At 35.1% G+C, this 23,136-nt stretch overlaps 1 protein-coding gene across 1 annotated transcript in view; it reads right to left on the bottom strand.

Moving 5' to 3' along the window:
• The window catches only part of LOC145694707 (uncharacterized), a 114,237-nt gene extending 92,474 nt beyond the window's left edge, over positions 1 to 21,763 (bottom strand). The window contains exon 1 of the mRNA XM_081771237.1: positions 20,847 to 21,763. Within this exon, the coding sequence (XP_081627363.1) occupies positions 20,847 to 20,873 (27 nt within the window). The 5' untranslated portion in view covers positions 20,874 to 21,763. The remainder of the gene's footprint in view (positions 1 to 20,846) is intronic.
• Between the last annotated feature and the right edge of the window lie 1,373 nt (positions 21,764 to 23,136).

The raw sequence follows: 23,136 nt of genomic DNA, 5'->3' as shown, positions 1-23,136 counted from the left end.
GAAAATTTGAAATTAAAAAAAATTAAATCGGCTTCAGAAACAATTTGAAATCAAAATACTTGTTTTCTTTGACTTGCGGTGACTGCAAAATTTCTCTGAAGTTGCATCAAGTTTTATTTATTTTGTGAAATAATATTTTCAATTTTAAATATGATCATCGACGCGCATTACTTTATTAACTCTAGCAATACCAAAGGGGGGGGGGGGGGAAGGTCTCGGAGGCCCACAAATTATATTTTTTAGATTTTTTCTAACATTTCTAATTCGATAATAAATCTGAAAACAAAATGATATTGTCAGGTTTCACCCCGTTTGTTATACAAAGTGCTTTCTTTCATTTTAATGTTGTTTTTTTTTATTTATTTATAATTAAATAAAGCGCTTTGGGCCTCAGAGCTCTTTGATTCTAGTAAGGGGCTATTCACAAAATACGGTAACTATTACATTACAGTGTTTTGGTGATGAATTTTGTTTTGCTTCGAAACAATTTCTAATCCAATCAATCTAAAGATAGTATTTCGGATGACAAAACAATTGTGTGAATCTCATGCATAGTACAATTAGCAAATTAGCATCTGGATTTTGCACACTGTAATTGTGTTGCTATATGTCATCTTAATATTTTATGGATTTCAAAGAACTCATACATAATGTATACTGACATTTATGTAGATGTTATTACAGAGACTTTAATATAGTAAGTATAGGTATATGCTAGGAAGATCTACGTAATTTTGTTCCTTTTTCATGTGGGTATACTCGTTATTATATACAGCTATATCATGGTGGTAAGAATACAGCAAAGTAATGGATTTAAAGAAAAAAAGAATATTAAAGATATGTATAGCCACGAATGATGAAGAATAAATAAATAATAAGTAAATCAAAACATGAAATTGCAGGAAGAATATTAAAGATATGTACAGCGACGAATGACAAAGAATAAGGACGAAATTGCAGGATCTGTCGATGCAAAAAGGAAATGAAATAATAGAAGAAATCAATTTTCTAGGAATACAAACTGCTCCTTCAGGGTCAGAGACACGGGAAACAATAATAGGAATTAGTGGTTCCAAGAAAGGAAGGAAATGTTCGAGTTGAATAGCACTGGTTATCCGAAATCTGTCTCTGCTTCAACCTATATGATAATTTCGTTCTATTGCAAGTTGTTCATTAGTACTTAAATGTCCAAGAATATTTTCCTTTGTTCAGTAAATGTAGGATATACACATCTCTTACAACGTCCCGGTCCATTCATACTTTTATGCAACCAGGAATACTTCACGACGACAAATCAATTTCTCCCCATTTAAAGGACGATATGACAAAACTTAATCATCTATAGCATATTATGTGTCGTTTTTGGCACTTGTCGACATTCTGTTTCTAGTATGTACACATTTCGCTTACTTTCGAATGCAGATCTTTTTTCTCACCCATTCATAAGGAACCAGTTGTTCAGTTTCTCGTTGCTAATGCTACCTTGCGGCAAATCTGAGAATTAGAGAGCAGAAAGCATTCCAAGTGCGAAGGGAAATTGAACTTTTTGCACAACGACAAAAAAACTCTGGTGTTTTCAAGAAGTGGAAATTTCTGACCATTGGAGCGCCATATTGGGCATATTGTGCAATAAACGCATCTTTGCAGCGATTTGTAATGGATTTTGCGGAAATGTAGAAAAAAATCAGTGGAAGAGAATCCAACAGTAGATGAACAAATATGTGCTTCCAAGGGCCAATCCCTCTTGTAATCCAAAAAAGGAATTATTGTTTTCTTGAAACAACTGAACGATGCATGCTTCAGGAATGATTTTCCCGTGCATTTTTGGCCAGGCCCGTATCCAGGGAGATTCTAGGGGGGCCGGCCCCCCTAAATTTTTGCTGGCCCCCCTCTAAAATTTTCACGGTAGGCTTGCAAATGAAATGGTGATGAACTATAATATTGTTGGATCGCCCCCCCCTAACTTCAGCCGGTCCCCCCTAAATTTTTGGACTGGCTACCTGCCTGTTTCTGGTCAATGACCTATCTCGTCCATTCTTACATCTGTCACATGTACCGGTTGGTATATGTATCACATACTGGAATCCCACATTTAAATGACTGTTGGTGATTTACACTAATACAGTTTAAATTTATACTGAAAAAAGGTTAGCAAGAATCAAAAAAGTATGTAATTTATTTCAAATTCCTTAATTCATGACACAGAGGGTTAAAGCCTTCAAAGATTTTTGAGAACGTATCTTTACTATTTTTTATCTCCAACTTCTGATTTTTACATTTGCAAATTATGCTATCCATAACAATAAGAAGTCATACATCGGATATAAATGTGTGTGTGTGTCTATCGACAGGTCTGCAAGCAAAAATGTAAGATGTAGCCAGAAGTGCTTTGTTCGGAATCGATTCAGCGCCTCAAGAATAGGTCCTATATCCTTCCATAACCCTCTATTCAAACCGGAAGTGTTGGAAATAAGTCATTTCCGGTTTCAACGTTGATCACGATAAAGCCATTTTTCTTTCTAAATAGATTCCGTGTCCTAAGAATATATTTCACATCTACTGTTATATATCTACTAAAAGCAGAAGAAAAAAGAAATCAGTGTAGTAATTAATAAAATCTACCCTAAATGGTTTACCCCGACTATTATTAATAAAATTAAACGTAAAATGTATCATCGTAAAAAAAAAAAAAAAAAAAGTCGTCTCAGTGTAGGCAACACTAAGTACCATGAAGAGCAATTCCGTCAACTGCGTAGAGAAATTAAAGCAGAAATAACTGCTGCTTATAAAGAGTTTTTAAGCAGCACAGAAGATAAATTAAAGAATGATCCGAAATTATGATGGTCCTTCATTAAAAATAAATCGCGTCACTTGTCTTCTGATCGCATACAGCACAATTGTCACGACCTTACTGATGATAGGGACATACTAAAGCATTCGGGTAATACTTTAGTTCAGTCTATGGCTTCTTAAGAGCGGACTATGACGTATCGAGCATGTCTCTAAGTGATCGTTCCAGTGCTCTTCTTGATATATTTTCACTACCTCTCATGTCCGAAAAAGAAATAAAGAAGCAGTAAGGAAGTTGAAATCGAAAACAGCAAGTGGCCCGGATATGATCCCAACGTACATTGTGAAAGGTTGTTCAGATATATTCTTACAACCTCTGAATATTATATTTAAATTATCTATAAAAACATGTATTTTTCCTGATAAATGGAAGAAGTCAGTTGTGTGTCCAATACCCAAACGAGCTCAGCTAGTAACATTGAACAGTTCCGACCAATCTCTACCTTATTTGCGTTTGCCAAGGTGTATGAATATATACTGCATAAGCGAATAATGGATCATGTTAAACCAGCATCTGTCAGTCAAGATGGATTTCTGAAGGGCAGATCTACTGTATCAAATCTAGCACTAATAGCAGGCTACATTTCGAAGGAACTTGACAAGCAAGGACAAATAGATGTCATATATACTGATTTTTCTAAAGCATTTGACGTCATTGACCATGACATTCTCTTAAACAAACTGGCATCCTTTAACTTCTCGAAATCAACTATGCAATACTTTGCTTCCTACCTTAAAAATCGTAAACAAACTGTACTGTATCGTAATCATAAATCTCAAATCTTTCATGCAACATCTGGAGTCCCTCAAGACTCGAATCTGGAACCTCTACTTTTCATTTTGGCGGTAAATGGTCTTCCTGAGTGCTTTCAATTTTCTAAAAATCTACTCTTTGCTGATGACCTTAAAATATTCAACATAATTAAAACAATTTAGGACTGTTTAGAACTTCAGAGTGACTTACAAAATCTTGAAATTTGGTGTAAAAAAATAAATTTAAGTTAAATGTTCGTAAATGCAGTTATCGAACATTCACTAGAAAAGAAAAATATATTCAATATAACTATTCAATATTAGGGGTAAAACTGAAAAAGCTTGATTTTATAAGGGATTTGGGGTATATTTTTTATTCAAAATTCCCTTTATTCAACATATTGAAACTATTTGCAAAGAAGCCTACAAAAATCTTGGATATGTGTATCGAGTCAGTAAAGATTTTCAAAATGACCAAACTCTAATTGTGCTGTATTACGCATACGTCAGGTCGAAATTAGAATATTGTAGTAATATATGGAACCCTAATATACAGAAAGAGCCTACTCATTCTTGATTGAGCGTAATCAAAATAAGTTTTTAAGGCTTCTTACACTTAAGAAAACAAAATTCTACCCAACATTTGAAAGCTGCATTAACCTTGTCGAAAATTTTTAATTTGAAATATTAGAACTCAGGAGAAGAAATATTGATTTATTATTTTTACATAAACTCTTTCATGACAAAATAGACTGTCCTGATCTTAACGAACAAATATATATCCAAGTACCATCCACTAAATTGCGCACTGCTTCGCAATGCATTGTCATTCATTTTTTTGTATGACAGCGAAAACAAACGTCTTAAGCATATCACCTATATGGAGAGTTAGTGCAACCTACAACAGGTTAGTTAAAGAAAATTTCAACCTTGATGTACTGGCAATGGATGTAAGTAGTTTCAAGAAGTCTATTAATTCAGTAAGCCGAATGTAATTATCACCAATAGTTTTATTAACCTATATAATTTGTATAACGTATATACTATGTAACACTGTAATTAGGCCTGTGCCTGTTGTTATATATCAATAAATCATATGTGGTGCTCACCTTATTTCTCTGTGGGGTCATGAGCACCATAGATGATGCTCATGTTTGATATCACAAAATACTAACCTATCCAGGTTCTTGAGCATCATGAGAATCACATATGGTGCTCGGCTCCCTTTGGTACATTTTCGGGAGAAACAAAATATCGCGACAAAAATGTGATATAACTATCCGTAATCAAGCCAAAGGTAAGAAGAAATTGTAATATTGGCCTCGTGGGCCCAATACCCTCAAACCACACCCTTGGCAGTCAACCTGTTAATAACTCTTGAACCACCCAACCGATCTCGATCAAATTTTCGATCAAAACATAAATGAGATTCGAGTTTCGTATAGTTTTAATCATTTCACTTTGAGGGTGCAACTTAATGATTTAAAATGACCGATATTAGTGCAGAATCCATAGCTTTCGCTCGAGGTCGCTGAGATGAACAGTAATATTTTTGATGTTGTTTAAATCCAAATTCAGCTCACAATAGTAATATTCAATTTTTAAGACAAGAAACACCGTCTATCAGAGAGCCCTTCAGTAATACAGTGAAACCTCTGAATAACGGACACCAACGGGACAAGAATTTTTGTCCGCTATTAAAAGGTGTCCGTTACAGAGAGGTTACAGAAATTTAATTTCTCACAATGGTAATTGTATGCAGTAATATATAGTAAATGCATTATGCATGAGCGTAGATACGGAAAATTCCACATGAAAATACTCTATTTAGTACTATTTGAATTACTGGGAAGGATGAAAGAGAAATTCATTTCCGTTAAATACAGTATTATTATTACTGGAGAATGTGTTAATATATTCGTTCTTTGGCGGAATGGATGAAAGGCAAGTTATTGGAAGTGCATATGTTTATTGACCCAGTCCCAATCACAAAGAATATCCTCTTAGTAAAACTGAAAAGGAAGCTGGGAAAACCCCAAACCCAGACTTGTTCCAGTATCATACGTAAAAGAAAAATGTTGCTTTTCCAAAAAAGTAAGAGAGGAAACATTGCTCGTTGAAAATATTATTGTAAAACAAACAATATTTTGTTAGTTAAGAAATTGTCGGGAAAGATGCAAGGCCCAGATGAAAAAGAACTAAATTTGTTAGGGAAGTGAAGATCTTTTGCATGGAATTCTTGGTCTTACGACTGACCCTGCATGAATGTTATTGCTTATTGAAGTTTTTCTAGGATTTCCATCAGAAAACAGTTTATTGCGGGCATAAACAAAGAAGAATTTCAAGTTCAGCTTGAAGCTGTTCTGTTTGATGGCTCACCAGGTCTAGACTCATGATAGATACACTTGTGGGGAGAAAACTTTTCTGTCTCCTGTAATATATCGCAGAACCGAGAAAAATTCCTGTCCGTTATGAAGAGGTTATTGAAACGTTTGGGGGGAAAAGGACTGTCCGCGTCCGTATCTGAGAGTGTCCGTTAAAGAGAGGGTTTTGTTCTGTAAGAGAACATACAATTTTGCCGGGACAAAAAACTCTGTCCGTATTATAGAGGTGTCCGTTCTTGAGAGGTGTCCTTTAAGGGAGGTTTCACTGTAGTAGAAAAGTGAATGGCTAACGGAACACACTACAGTTAAACCTCTACTAACGGACACCTCTATAAAGCGGACACCTTCCGTAACGGACATATTTTGTAATCCTCAAACATTGTAATAGGGAAAAACATATTAGCAAACCTCTCCAAAGCGGACACTCTCTAGTACGGACACGGACAGTCTTTTCTGTTTTTTATAGGTATTATTTACCTCCGTATTACGGACACTTTCTCTAGAAGCAAGTTGAAAAGTGTACTAAAAATACATTTTTAGTAATTCATACATGTGTCACCAAGGAAGCATTGAGACAACATTTTGCTCCTTCAACTGTCTGTTCATCAACCCAGACGAAGCGTCTCTGTTTAACAACACTCTTATGTCCTTTGCTTGCATCCACTCCTACTCAAGCTGTTTTAGATACAAAAGTGATTCACAGTTGCCCGCTGTTTGGGATGAGACGTTATGCTAGTGTCCCGCTGGAATCTCTATCCAACCAGAAGAAAAGTTTAGTGCTTTTTGCCCGCAGGTATGCATATTGTCTCAAAAAGGACATTTCTGGACTGCAATTAACCCACAAATTAAAGCGACATACTGAAAACGTAGGAAGTAGTGATAAGTGTAAAGTGTAGAGAACTATGACATCTTATTTCCATGTTGTGCCTCGAACATAGAGTATTGGATGGCGGAGAATAATGCAGGTACAGTAACATATCTGTAATATTCGTAAATACATGATTCATGCAAAAATATTTTTTTCTAATTGCATATTACCTTGATTATTAATTTACGTAAGAAAATATTGAAACCTCTCTAAGGCGGACACCTCTCTATAGGGGACAATTTTTGATTCCCCACGGCTGTCCGCTTTAGAGAGGTTTCACTGTACTATTTTTTCTTATTTTAACCCAGCGAAGTGGATAATTGACGCTAGTATATTTATAATATACGTATATTAATATTTGTAGCAAAGGAAAGAAAAGTATGGAGAAATTTTATCGCCTAGAATGACTTATTAAGAAGAGAGAAACAATTCTCTTTTACCTTGGCTAGTATTAATGTGTTTGGACAATTCTGTGGAAAAGTCGTAGCTGACTTTTTTCGATATAAATCGTGTATAACCTAACCAATGTGTTTATAAATAAAAAATGAAATGAAATCTTCAAATTTTACGTCCCACGATTATGCCGGCTAGGCTAAAGAAGACGATGATATGAGAAATGAATGAAATAGTGGAAAGAAGAAAGTGGGAGGAAACGGGAGAATCCCGAAAAAAACCAAGCACACAGTGTTTGCCCACCATGAAGTTCATTTGGTGCAAGCTGGGATCGAACCAGGGACCCGACGCACCAGAGGTGGACGCTCTACTACTGAGCCACAGCAGCCCCTGTTTTTAAATATAGAAGTCGACATTACGATTTATTCAAATTCTTAATACGACGCTAATCACATGTGAAAACATCTCAGAATGCGGCTGAAAATGTTTAAATCTTAAAAATTAAGAATCTCAAAGGTGATCCTTAATGCTTCAGATATGTTTCTTGTATCCTCATGGCTTAAGTGCGTGCTTGTTTTCATTAGTAAGAGCTATAACTAAAAGGATAACACTTGAATATAGAAGGGAATCCTTTTCTAATAAGATTAGTATATCTCATTCTCCAGAATCTCGATGATGCATAAGTATGTAAAGCAAAAGAACCATGTCTTAATCACTGAATACACTGATCAAATTTAATGATTCATAACTGATATTGAAATACCCACATGAGTACCTCCAAAACAACACTTTATAAAGTAAAATACCTGTACATTGTAAATTGTTATCAAATTGGCTTCTAAAGTAATGCTAATTCATATTATTTAACTTTAGCAATACTAATGAAACAAAAGGCAATAGAATAACCTTCTAAACTGTTGCACTCATGTTTGTGTGTGTTTATCCTCATCATTTCTCGAATTCCAATGCAAATCAACTTTTCTAACAATAATAATAATAATTTGAAGACTGTGGAAGATATTAGTTGTCACACATTATTCAGAAGAGTGAGGAAATATGCAAATACCACTAAAGGTCACAGATGTAGTCACCCAGTATATACTAGTATATACTGGATGCTTTGAATCCGTTTTTTGATCCTTATCTTCCGTTAAAATAACTCTCAGGCAATGATCCAACATGCTGCTTTCAAGAATTTAGTAAACTCACGCCATCAAGATGGTAAGACAAAATGCCATTGAACTTTGATATTATAGATAAACATAATTTTTTCACAAACGTATGTGTAAGGCCTACTGATTGATATTCTGTTTCTTGGGTATATTCGTACACTCTTCCGGGTTTCATCTTTTCCTTTTGTTCTTCTTCTCTTTTTATACACGCTCTTATTTAATAAAGTAATATTTTTATGGAACAGGTGTCTACAGCAAATTGGCCAAGTTCGATCCCATCCTGATATTGTGATTGTTTTGTGTACTCGTGCGTGGAAGTTGAAGTTTTGCTAAAAATCACAGTTTCGAAGTTAAAATACAAAACGAGAAATTTAACAGTCTTCCATTTGTATAAATACTCCTATTTCACTAAGAACCATGTTCTTAATTCTCTTATTGTTATACAAAGACCCATACATATGGGGAACACAGTGGTTTAGTGATAGAGCGCTTACCTCTTGTAAGAGGGGTCCGTAGTTCGATCCCTGGCCAAGTAAGTTTGTGGTGGACAACATCGTGTCCGTGGGTTTTCTCGGGGTACTCCCACTTTCTCATTCCATCAATTATTCCATCATCATTCATTTGCGTTAATCGTCGACTCCCTTAATCTAAAGAGCATAATCGTGGGACGTTTAACTGAAAGATTTCCATATATATAAAAAGATGAATCTTAATCAATGGTGGTTCATGAGCGAAGTAACATAGGGGGAAAATTTTCGCTACAAAATAATGGAAGCTTAGCTACCATACCAATTCTTTAGAGTTTTCTGAAGCTGTATGAAGCTTTCTTAGCTTAGCTTGAAGCGATAAAAATTTTAAATATCTACCGATGTGATTTTCCTGAAGAGCTGCAACTGATCACAATACATCCTACTCGATCACAGGTATCTTAAATAATTTAACTAGAAATATAATTTATTGAACAAAGCAACGTTTATTTAAAATAATAAATGTGTGACAGTTCCGCCAACTAACTGAACATGGCTTCATCAGACAGGGTTAAAAAAAAAAAGTTAATCTAAATATAAAATGATCATCGAAATTAGCTCTAGAGAGGTCAGAACTAGTTTCAATGATCATGTTATATTTAGATGCAATTTTTTTTTTCTTAACCGTGTCTGATGGAGCTAATATGTTCAGTTAGTTGGCGGAACTGTCACGCATTTATTATTTTAAAATAAACGTTGCTTTGTTCAATAAATTATATTTCTAGTTTAAGCTATTTAAGATAGCAAAGCTAGTATGAACCAGTTACTTAAATAATTACCTTCGGGAATAAGCAGTGGGTAGATTAGTAGTTATTAATGTTGACCAGAACCATTTATTACGCAAATGTTTGTCGTCCTTTTTTCTACCTCATTTTTAATTGTATGCTAAGCAGGTATCCAAATGAACTATCAAATAATCTATTATTGTTTTTATCTAATCAGTATACGACGCAAAGTACAGGAACAGTAAAATTTGAGCCAAATCACCAAAGGTCGAATCGGGGTTTCTCGTATCAGATACGAAAACGCTAATCGATCAATCAAGCTCGCAACGTTATATTTCTCTCTCTTCGTTTATATGATAGTTGGCTCTCCCAAACCGATAGATGTTAAATTTAGATTTAAACGGCAGTCACTATTTCTCAGTGATTCTGAAAACTATGGATTGGACACTAATATTGATCGTTTTGGATTATTTTACGTCACCACCTCGTTCCTTCTCACCCACTGCCGAAAATGTGCTAATGATCGAAGTGAAACCAGGAACCACTCATGTGGCAAAATTCATATGTATCACAATGACATTATATGTTACCTTATACAATCTACAGAGCTCATTCGCCCAAACTTGTCATGGAGACACACCTTGCTCCCTTAATATGTATGTTTTATTATTATTATTATTATTATTATTATTATTATTATTATTATTATTATTATTATTATTATTATTTGTAGTCCTTTGATTACCCATCAAAATTGGGTTTTGAACTTTTCGTCATTTTTTTGCAACAAAAAAATATCCAATTGATATTTAGTACAAGATCTAAACGAATATAGGCCTACATGGAACAGAAATGCGTTACGTCAGTGCAGTGGGTATTTATAATAAAAGTTCGCTAAAATCAAGTAAGGGTCCATTTTCTCGTAATCTGAAAAATTATTACTAGTTAACTATAACTGGTGATCTAACAAATGACGTACGTGAATACCAAAATGTTTGTTTTTCCTATATATGAAAATTTATGGGACAACCTGTATAGTGTTTACTTTGATTCTCAACTATTGTGTGTAATATGCAATGCCCTTGAATTTTCTTGTATTTTCTGTCATTTTTTTCAGGGGTCTAATATTCAACATAAGGCGACCACAGTTTGAGAAACGCTGATACACTTTATTGAAAGTTTTCTCCATGATTGAGGTTCTCAGCGATAATGTAATCAGTGTTTCCTGTAATGCTTTATATACAAGGTCAAATAACAATTCTGCATTTGCTATTTACCAAGTTAAGAATCCCTTTTCCATGTCTTCTTCACGCTTTACTGATGTTATTACCCTTTTACGTGTATACGCTATGTCTTAGTCAATAAGATAAGCTTGCAATAAACATTGTCTGAAGCTTTGACATGTCACTTCAGCGTAATATATGTGCGTTGTTAATATTTAAGAGATAAGCTGCTGATTGTACGTTAATGTTATGATGCAGTACAAAAGAAGCCTGTAAGAGCTAACTGGTGACTAAATCGCGAGTTTTTTTTTTTTTTTTTTTTTTTTTTTTTTTTTTTTTTTTTTTGGCTTGGTGACTTGGATCCACTTTCCGGTAAAACTGCGTACTTTCGGACCCCACGTTACACAGCAATGCATGTCTCCTTATAGCCTCACAAAGTAAAGTAGAATGCCTTGAATAAAATCGACGGAGAAAAGAAGAATTTATTGATGGAGCTTTGCATTCTGACTTTACCTGCAAAACATGGAGAACTAAGATGATATTATATCAAAACACTCCCATATACGCGTATATTTCTGTGTTTTGTACAGAATGAGGAATAGGTCTTCTGCATTCATGTATTAACACTCTTCATGTAAAAGATATTAACTGCGAATTAAAAATGCGAACGAAGCTCCTTCAAGGAATTAGGTTTTAATCCGTCAATATTATTCAAGGTACTCTGCTCCTGTCAGTGCTGAAAAGAAAAGTTAAACTGAGAGCAATCAAAGATAAGATCGTATTGAATTGTGCATAGTAATCTGAACGGGCTTAGATAGTAATGACGCCAGCTTTAATTTAGTGGAGGACCAAACGGAGGAGTGGAAAAGATTTTAAGAGCCTGCCTTACTAAAAATAATACAAAATTTACCATTTTCCTTTTGCTTGTTTATTCATCAGTGAAATGAGATAATGAAATGCAAATCACCACAATCATAGACAATGCTATTCTACAACAGAAAATATGAACCTGAATAATGTTCAGTGTTGCTATCCATAGAAATTACAGTGTTGCCAGAATAACAATTTCCCTGAAATCTAAGTTAATGCAGCGAGTAGAGGAACAAACTCAACTGCATTTGGTTACGTATCATATTATTTTGGTTTCCTGTGAACTACGTTTTAAATAGTAATTGTATTTAGTTTGTCATAAACAAAATAGTTTTAACATACAGTTATTAAAACTAAATAATAATGTTAATTAAAAAGTAGTTTACAACAAACTAAGACAACATGATACGTAACCAAATGCAGTTGAGTTCATTCCTCTACTTGCTGTTTTAACTTAGATTTTAGGGAAATTGTTTTTGTGGCAACACTGTAATTTCTATGGGTTGCAACACTGAACATTCTTCAAGTTCATAATTTCTGTTGTAGAATAGCATTATCTATAATTGTGGTAACTTGCATTTCATTATCTCCTTTCACTGATGAATAATCAAGCAAAAGAAAATGGTAAATTTCGTATTATTTTTAGTAAGGCAGGCTCTTAAGGAACATCCCTCTTTTGTATATCGAAAGAATGGCTTTATATTACTTGGCCTGCGTACAAGAGTAAAAGTGGATCTGAAAGGGTACGGGAACACATAACGTCACGCCCGTGCCGTTCCCCGTGCCTAACTTTCCCTACTTTAACATTATTAGGAACTGGAGGAACGCTATAGATATTTTTGGAAGTGGGGGTACGACGTACCCCACGTTACCCCTCACATTAACCCCTGCCTACGTACATTACAATATATCTGGCTTACTAAGCCTATATTTACCCTTTTGACCTATTCGACTTCATATGAGTATTAGTGATGGACTTCAGTTACAAAACGTAACACATTTCACGTCATGAAACGTTACATATTTCAGTTTCTTTCTTAAGTTCCGGGAGAAATCAAAAACAATAAATCTTTTAGTTTTACGTCCTACTCATATTTCTGTAAACTAAACAAAATGAATGATTAAGAAAGACATTGACAAAAAAGAATGTTGGAGGAAACGGAAGAACCCCGAGGAAACCCACAGACCCGATGAAATCAAACACAAGTTCATATAGCCTGGGATCAACCAGATATGAGTGCTTTACCACTGAGTCACTATGCTCCAAAGGCCAATTTAAATGTGGCTTTAAAAGTAAATGCGGGCTATGCGGAGCTAGGGTTGCCAACTCGCCGATTTTTGGCCGGCCTGGCCGGAAATATTGCTGTTATTTTGATTAAAGCCGGTGACCGGACGAAGTTCTTACCACTCCATTTACATAGGTATAACCGGTTTTTTCAGATTTGTATCTAGTTCGAAGCAATTTCATCTAGTTCGAAGTATAGATTTAGAAAGTAACTTTCATTCTGTAAATCCAAACTGTCATCTTTCACCATCATCTGTTTAGATAATCTTAGAGAGAGGACAGGGACTGTATCAGAGAAAATTTGAAATTTACTTGAAAGGAATTTTACACATTTATTGAGAGTGAAAAGGGACTTCTTAAAGCAATTTCCTGTAGCTGAAGTACAAGTTAAAAGTATAAATTTCATTTTCCAAATCCAAAATTGTCACGTAAGAATTACTATACTTTTCTACATCTGTTTTGATAATTTTAAAGAAGTGGCAGTTACTGGTAAATACAATAAAATGATCAATGCCTCTCACGATCACAATACAAGCAAGCCCATCGAAATCCAATTTCGATAGGATTGTGCGGGGTATTTTATCATTTTTCTTCATTGTTTTCTTTTGAAGTTTCGAGCATATCTGTATACCTATGTACTTAAATTTTTAAATGATATTAGTTTAAACGTACCTGAATTGTTTTTGACATTAACTCAATAAAATAAATATTAGTTCCTTGTCTTAACAACTGAAGCTTATCAAGAATATTTTATAATAATATAAACTATTAGAATTTATATAATTTATACTGCTTGCTGTTCTCAACTATAGTGATATACAATTCACTTGAATTATGTGTTTCCTGTCTTTTCTGGACTAATACTCAATCTAACAAGGGAGGGTGGCGAAGTTGCTCCGCTGAGATCCGAACGAGACAATTGTGTTTGCATTTGATATGTTATAACTAGACGAATCCCAAAATTATACGTGCCACCGAGCGGGATATCCTGAGTTAAAACATAGTTTGTAATGTGAAAGCTGCAAAGCTGGCAGAATAGTTTCAACCGGGTCATTTGTTAGGAAACGGTTGGGTAAATGGGAAGCTCGGCGAATACGTATCCCATCATTTTCAAGGACACACTTTTTGGGTTATAAAAAAAAAACTTTGGCCCATTGTCCCCAGATGGGTCTTAGACGGGGTCCAAATCAAAAGTTTCAAATGACAATGGGGGTTAAGTTGCACATTGTTTGAAAGCTGTTGTAAAATGAAAGAAAATGGAGCAAGTCTCGACTCTCTACGATATACCCAAAAAAAAAAAAAAACATTCATTTACAAGATTGGCGAGCTGTACTAAACCATGTGTGTCATTTCAGTACATTAAGCTCGGTCAAACTTTGTTGGCTTGGTCACAATATTCCAAGAAATAGCACATACAAATTAATTTTTCACGCTGACAGCCTATTGGATTATAGATGATACTCTTTGATATTTTGTAGATATCTACTATTGACCATAAACATAAATAGCACATTTTGCTTTTCCAACACCAGTGGTTTGAGCTGGACATGCGTTAGGATACATAGTGCGACATTTTGAATTTAAGATGTCGCGTTTTTGAACATTTCGTATTTTTCGTCACGTACTGATCAACATTCATGCCAAATTTGGTTTTCCTAGCTGCAGCAGTTTGGAATGCCTATTCTTTCGACATAGGTTTTAAGCGGGCATCTGGTATTCAAGGTGGCCAAAGATTTTCAATTAAGCTTTTGTTTACAATTTGACCCACCACCATTTTGCACAGGGTACTTGTAGAGAGTCAAGACTTGTTCCATCTTCTTTCATTTAACAACAGCTTCCAAATGATGTGCCATTTAACGTCCCTTGCCATTTGAAACTTTCTAGTTGGATCCCCACCTGGAACCCTGTGGGGGCTCTGCAACAAGACGTTTCAACTTAAATTATTATACTTTGAAAATAATGCCACATGCCCTTTCCTGTTTTCACATTTGTCTCACCGTTTCCGATTTATTAGGATGGCCATAGACTTTTCAATTAAGTTTTTGTTTACAATTTGACCCACTTCCATTTTGCACAGGGTTGTTGTAGAGAGTCGAGACTTGCTCCATTTTTTTTTTCATTTTGTAACAGCTTTCAAACAATATGCTACTTAACCCCCCCTTGTCATTTGAAACTTTTGATTTGGACCCCGTCTGAGACCTTGCGGGGGACAATGGGCCAAAGTTTTTTTTTCTTTTTTACCCCAAAAAGTGTGTCCTTGAAAATGATGGGATACGTATTCGCTGAGCTTCTCATTTACCCAACCGTTTCCGAACAAATGATCCGGTTCAAATTATTCTAGCAGGTAATTTTTTGTAGCATTTAAATTACAAAATATGTTGTAACTCAGGATATCCCGCCCGGTGGCACGTATAATTTTGACATTCGTCTAGTTATAACATATGAAATGCAAACACAATTGTGTCGTTCGGATCTCAGCGGAGCAACTTCGTGACCCTTCCTTGTAAGAGAACCACAAGAACTTAAAGTTCATTTCTGGACAGTTGACCAGAGTTTGAAAAAATCTGCTTTAATTTGTAGATCATATTTCCCAGATGTGAAAATAAGAATTTAATTTTTGTAATTTAACATCAATGTAATTCCTCAAGTGATCAAAAGTATACAAAAGAATTTAACAACACGCAAAACCTAACTGTACATTTCATTTAAATTATTCTACTGTAAGTTAATTCACTAAGTTAAAGATGAATAGAATCTTGAATGGAACCGAATTTACTAGTAGTTCTTATAAAGCATTTATTCGGTTTCTTGCAATTGTTGTTCTAATTTGTTTAAGATATTTAGTTATTCGCGTTAAAAATCAGAAGAGCAATGAATATGGAAGAAAGTGTTATTATATGCTATATGACCTCCTGTACTTTTGAACTATTGGTATACAAGAAAATAGGTCAATGTTTGTAAACAGAACAGAAAGTTATCTTTCTATGGGTTCAAAATGATAGCCTGCAACATTGTTAACACGATATTCAAAATTGTCACATACGGAATTAATATGTATATACAAAATAAGAATAGCAACATTTCATTTATTTATTTATTTTAGAACGGAGAAATATCCAGACCTGAATAATACTCCATATAACCCATTGCTATTTGATATAATTGACCTAAATCAATGTTTCTCAAACTGTGTCGTGTTGGATACCAGTAGGTTCTAGAAAGTATTGGTTTTATTGATAATCGCCATAGATCAAAAACGTTAACATATAGTAAGAAGTTGATTTTAAAATGATACAATGTCCCAAGAATATGTTTGATTTTGGCTCTGATCATTCTATTGTATGAGACGGAACTCTGACATTTCCAATTTTAATGTGAACGGTTCAGAGCAGAAACTGTTATAGATAGCGAGAAAACAGTTCTTTGATATGGATTCAGCGTTTATATATAAGCGTCAGAAACATGTAAGTGTTAGTTTCACATCCCATGATCATGCACGGAGGCTAAGGAAGACAATATTGATGATAACGAAATAATGAAATGAAACAAGTAGGAGGAAACGGGAGAATCCCAAGAAAATCCACGCACCATAAAGCCTACTTGGCAACGAGCCGGGAGCGAACCAGGGATTCCACACACTAGAGAAAATGAAATGAAATCTTTAAGTTTTACGTCCCACGATTATGACGGTTAGGCTAAAGGAGACGGTGATGATGAGTGATGAATGAAATGGTGGAATGAAGAAAGTGGGAGGAAACGGGAGAACCCCGAGAAAACCCACGCACGTGGTGTTTGTCCCACACACTAGAGAAAAACGCTTTACCATTAAGCCATTGCGGTTCCCTTCAACATTTTTGATATGGATTTGGTGAATATGTATGACAAAAGCATGAAAATACGAGCAGAGTAATCCAATTACCTACAGTACTTGAATACATAATATTAGAATATAACGTAAAACTTGAATACAAAAATTAAATTATAATGAATTTGATGCTTGAATATAGAATATTAAATTAAATAATACATTTTACTTTTTTTTTTTTTTTTTTTTTTTTTTTTTTTTTTTTACAGAAAACACAATATTAGTTTTTTGAATGACATTTTTGGTAAAAACAAAAGCTTTCGTGAGTATTTTATTTTACCAGTTATAAAAATTATGTGCAGCCCCTTAATAATAAATGTTAATTTTTTAAAAAATGAGTTTCATTTCACAGTGTAAAACTATAGTAGACTTCCAAACTACGATCATTTAATCAGGAGCGTCATTTCAGATTTTGCTTGGGGGGGGGGCAAAACCCCTCGATATAAGTAAAATTTCGCGTTTTTCACTCATTTACTACTACTCTATTGATAAAATCTATATCAATCTGAAACTCAGGGTGGGAGACAAATGACCCTCCCTGTCCCCCCTAAATGACGCCCCTGCATTTAATACTTAAACTTGAAGTAACACATCTGTAACTACTGGTTGAATAGAGTAATAAGGTCGAAGATAGAACCTCTTCCTCGGACGCTGAACCCATATCAGAAAACCATTACTTGCTATATCTTATTGTTTTTCTTGTATGGCGATAAAGGCCGACACTAAAAGTCGTTTGTATCAACTACTTCCGGTTTGAATAGAGGGGTACTGAGTCGATTGCAAAAATCCGATTCTTAATATCTTTTACCGTTTATGCTTTAAGGAATAAAATGTTAAAACCGTAAGTAATAGTAAATTTGAACCACTTCCGGTTTTGGTAGAGTATTGCGGGTTGCCATAGTATATAATCTTGAGATCCTGAATTTATTGCAGAGAATAATCGTGGGACGTAAAGCTCAAAGATTTCATACCTTTTTATTGCAGAGAACCACTTCTTGCTATATATTACCATTTCTTGTTCCATGAGGATAAATGTTGAAACCGGTAATGATTAAATTGAACCACTTCCGGTTTCAAAACAGGGCTACTGGAGAAGCAGAACTTACTCTTGGGAAGCTAAATCAATTACAAAAAAAAAAAAAAACGCATTTCAATATCTCTTACCACTTTCGCTCTATGAAAATCAGTAATTAAACGGAAATAGTGAAAAATTTAAATCATTTCCAGTTTTGGTAGAGTGTTCGAGTTAGTAACGGTATCTTACTTTGAGACACTGAATGGTTAGCAAAAGGACGCTTCTCGCTATGTTACCGTTCTCGTTCTATGGCAATAAACTTTGAAACTGGAAATGGCTAATTTGAACTGCTTCTGGTTTGAATAGAGTGTTAATGGAAAAGACAGAACTTATATTTGGAACGCTGAATGTTTTGCAGCAGACCACATCTCGATACCCCCTACTGTTTTTACTCCCTGGAATTCAGTATTGAAACCGGTAATATTAAATTTGAACCACTTCCGGTTTCAGTAGAGTTTTCGGATAAACATGGTAAGTTGGCTTGAGACACTGAATCGTTTGCAAAAATGGATAATATGTATAATAACGAAACATGACAATTGATCCCTAGAACCTTTCTCAGCGTCAGGGCCCGATAAATATATCATGTCGCAACAGCGCATGTCACACTGCAAGATACGTGTAACAGAGAAAAGTTCCCCTGCTTGGTGTGGAGTAGGAAAAAAGCGTGTGACTGCCAATCAGGCAATCCATGTTCAACTCCCCCCGCCAAATCCACGTAAACTTCCTTATGGCTACATGGTTACCGAACTCGCCTTTGGGGTGGGAGATCCGGGTTCGATTTCTGGGGAAAACCCGTGTGATTCGAATACTACGTTAAGCTGTAGGTCCACGTCTCATATAGCGTCGATGCTGAATGGAACGCTAAACTCAAAACTACCAATATAGTGTGCGTGAGTCTGGTTCGAGTCCCGATGTGGAGACGTTCAGATACTTATATGGTACATCAGTGTACTCATTGATGTCACATCGTTATACCTTTACCGGACCTACTGCCGAAAGAAGGCCCCGGAGCTCAAAGGTCATATGTTTTCGTCTTATTTTTACATGTAGCATTATCTCCTGCTCAGCACTGGCACGAGTTTTAGTTCACCCGGTATATAAGGAATAGGCAATGAAAGTTAAAACTAAGATTAGATTTAAAATTTTACTCTGCTCACAGAGTTTACACTAAATGCACTTCGGAACATAACCGTTGACAATAGGTGAAAGGAGGCTACATCCTGCTTGAGTGGTTAAAAAAGGCACGTGTTCCGGCTTCGATTCTTGGAAGAGGCAGTTAGCTCCAATTCAAACACAAGCAGTGGCGTGCACGGGTATCAATACGCCCAACTGTTTAGGCGAAACCTTCCCATTTGTCATTATTCCCCCAATCTACTCTTCTTTCCAAAATTAACTATTCTGTACCCCTTATTTAACATTCTACACCCCAAATAAACTTTCCGCCCCCAAATTACCATTCTCTACTTGGATTGTACCATTTTCAATGAAAAATTATATTCCATTTAACGACCTCACGGGCATATTCTGCGACTGTGAGCACACCTGGTGGTTCGGATCCAATGTTGCGGTAGGTTTTATCTCATATTGTCTCGGTGCTGAAACGGGACGTTAAAGATAAACTCACTAAGAGTTCTCTCGTGATCATAGGGTTCACATGCACCCTTTCGATTTGTGAGACTCGGGTGCGAGATCATCTAGATCGAATTTAAAATTAACGTCTCCTACAGCCCCATGCTGAAAAGGGACGTTAAAAGCACCCAGAAGCTGTTAATATTTATCAATCAACTAATCAATGCAGGAGTTGCACACAGTTGATTTGATTTGATTTAACGTCCCTTTCGGCAGCGAGGCTATATGAGACGGGACCTACTGATTAACATGGAATCTGAAACACATGAGCTCTCTCCGGGAATCTAAGCCTGATCTCCCACGCCATGCACATAGTGAGTTTTAGGACACAGGTTACACTAGTTTTTTTTTTTTTTTTTTTTTTTTTTTTTTTTTTGAGGACAATTTTCCTTTGATAATGGTAAAACTTTAATTGAAGTATAATGATGATTTCTAAAACGCTAAGACAAAAAAGTCCAGAAATTTAATAAAATTTAATCTAGAAAGAAAATTATCTGGTTTTGTTACAACCGACCGGTGGCGGATCTAGCTCGGGGCCAGGGGAGCCAAGGCTCCCCAGTTTTTTTGAGTGACAAAAATAATTTAAGTTGTTATTTATATTTTATTGAAAGTTTATAATAAACTAATGATAAACTTATTATAGCCTGGGTTCTGGTTGCCCCCCCCCCCTAGGTTTTAATTTGTAGATCCACCACTGCAATTGACTCTGGAGATCTTTTCAATTTTGTGTGTGTGTAAGGGGCATTAAATTTGGGGATATTGCGACCAAAGACTTCGACGCCACTGTATAGAAATATGTAAAAAAGAAAATGTCTTATATTTTTGTATTTTATATTTAAACTACTGAAAATATAGTACGTGATTCTCTTGTACACTTCTTATTCTTATTGTTATTAATTTTTAGAAATTAAAAGTCCTAATCCTTAAAGATTATTCAAAGTCCTATTGTTCCTGTCCTAAAATCCACGCCCCCAGTTGTGTACTATTTGACTGCTTTTTTATTTTTTTTTTCCATTTTCAATTATTCTTATTGGTAAATACCAAGTATGTACTGGCAACCTTGGTTTATGAGAATCCCTTTCGGGGGATCACCAGCTCTTCATGGAGTCAAAAATAGATAGTTCTTAGAGCTAAAAATTATTCATGGTATTTGACCCAAATTTCATTTACAACGAAGAATGTGTGTAGGATGGAAACTAGTAACTAGTGATAAATTGTACTTACAAGAACGGTGAACATTCGTAGCACCATCTCCCAGAATTCACTCCGTTTGCTGGGCAAAATCGAAACTTTTGTTTCTTCTTCCACGAAATTGTAAGCGAGTAGCTTAGTTGACCACGTGATTGATACACACACGTTTTATTTCCTCTGGGCAGCTATGAACTCGAACAAGATTTTTTGTTTATCACAAAAATTACCAACAGCTGTGTGAACTTTACAAGGAAAACGCTGAAAGAAGTCCTTCGGAGTCCAATGCACCTCTAGGAACCGGTATCACAATAACACACTGCTTAAGATCACCTATTCAGTATATCTATCACAGGGGAAAAAAACGAATAAATATTTAGTGATGTAAACACTAAAGTGAGTTGCTTTGAGACGTTTATTCAGGTAAGCAGTAGACAATAACGACTTGACTTATCGGAGATCAGAAAACTCGTGTACTATTAATGTAAACACTAATATTTAGATGACGTTTCTGGAGCATTAACTCAAAAGTTTCGACACTTCATCGTTTGAAAGCTTGTCAAAATCGTTCTAACTCATAAACACAACAAACAACTGCTAACAACAAGTACACCTACTTTGTTCATGAAGTAAAGAAATAGGCAAACTTCTTCGTTCTAGTCTTGAAACAGCAATTTTCACCGGTGTTTCCTGGTTGGTCAGCACAAGGGTCACATGGCATCTACATAGTAACACAGACACGTAACATTGTCTTCATTACATAACACTGAACAGCCATCTCTTAAAAGGGTCTTGTTTTGTCTTATATCCTTTTCTTTCTCATCTTTTCCCCCCTCTCCTTGCGTGAACTCCTACTTTCTGTTTGGACTCCTTGAGACACAAGAGTTGAGTGCGTGTGTGTGAATGTATATGCGATGCGAACAAACTAGCTGAAGCATGTCGAGAAATTGAAAGGGAATATAACATAAGAACAGTAAGTGACTATATAGCTGTAAGGCAATAATAACAAATCACTGGAACCGGAACAGAATGAAACGGAACTCCTTAACTCTTTTTTTTTTTTTTCACTTTTTACTTTCGCGTGCATTAACTAGTATTTGGAAAGCTCGTACTTTTTGTCTCAAAGATAAATTTATTAGCAGTTCCTTATAATAAAGTTCCGGACTTGAAAGCAGAGGCGAAAGTCACAGGTTTCTTGTTCCGTTATGAGAGTGATAGTAGTTTACATTTTGTATACAATGTAAACAAAGTATGACTATTATGGTGTAAAATAAGAGGAAACTAAGGGGATATGACGTCAGCAAGGAAAGTTCACATATTCATATTTAACAACACTATAAATAATAAGGTCTCTTTTATATGGGTCCTGAACTACTACGAGACGAGACAGTTAATAGTTCCCAACCTCCCCCTCATGTGCCTAGGCGCAATCCCCCAATTTACTATTCCCCCTCCTCAAAAAATGTGCGAAAATGCTTGCCCAGGTTATACGGCCTTCATACACTACAATGAGTACATTATTATTATTATTATTATTATTATTATTATTATTATTATTATTATTATTATTATTATTATTATTATTATTATTATTATTATTATTAAGTATTCTGCATTTAGGTAGCCCCTGGACTTTTTTTTTAAAGTTTGGGCCTGGAAATATTTCTTCCACATTTCTCGATCTTCTGCTGCTTCCAATATTTCCTTGTATTCCTCAAAGCATCAATCAGTTGTGTTCTTCCTATTCCACGATTCCCTTCCACCTTTCTTTCTATGGTGATATGAATAAGACAATTGGCCTTAACGCGCCCTCATCTTTCTTACTCTTTTAAAAACATCTTCGTTTGTTACTCTCTTTCTGTACATTTTATCTTTTTCATCTTCCTCCAACACCATATTTCGAAGCTCTCTAAATATTTCTTCTCTAACTTCCGAAATATCCAAGTTTCTGAACCATACAGTTCAATATTCCATATATAGCACTTGACCAACTTCTTCCCTAGTCCAATGTTAAACCTGCTAGTTAAGAATGTTCTTTTTTCTCATCTTGTTGAATGCTTCTACACTTATTTGAATGTAATATATATACATCTATGAGATAACTTCATTCGAAACCTGTGACACCTTCCTCTTAAACAGGATCAGTCTATACATATTCCGCCGCATCTTTATTCTTTCAATCAAAAAATAATTCATTCCTCGATATGATAATAATTAATTATTTTAAAATGTTATTCATATATATTCTCATTTAGAGTTAGTGATCTTATATAACATAATTATTATACAATTCAAGTTTGATCTTGCCATCTTCAATGATACATTA

Source organism: Thermobia domestica, chromosome 1 (genome assembly GCF_964235325.1).
Source record: "Thermobia domestica chromosome 1, izTheDome1.hap1.1, whole genome shotgun sequence".
Classification (NCBI taxonomy): Eukaryota; Metazoa; Arthropoda; class Insecta; order Zygentoma; family Lepismatidae; genus Thermobia; species Thermobia domestica.
Note: the sequence above shows the minus strand (reverse complement) of the source record. Positions and strands in the feature narration are given on the sequence as shown.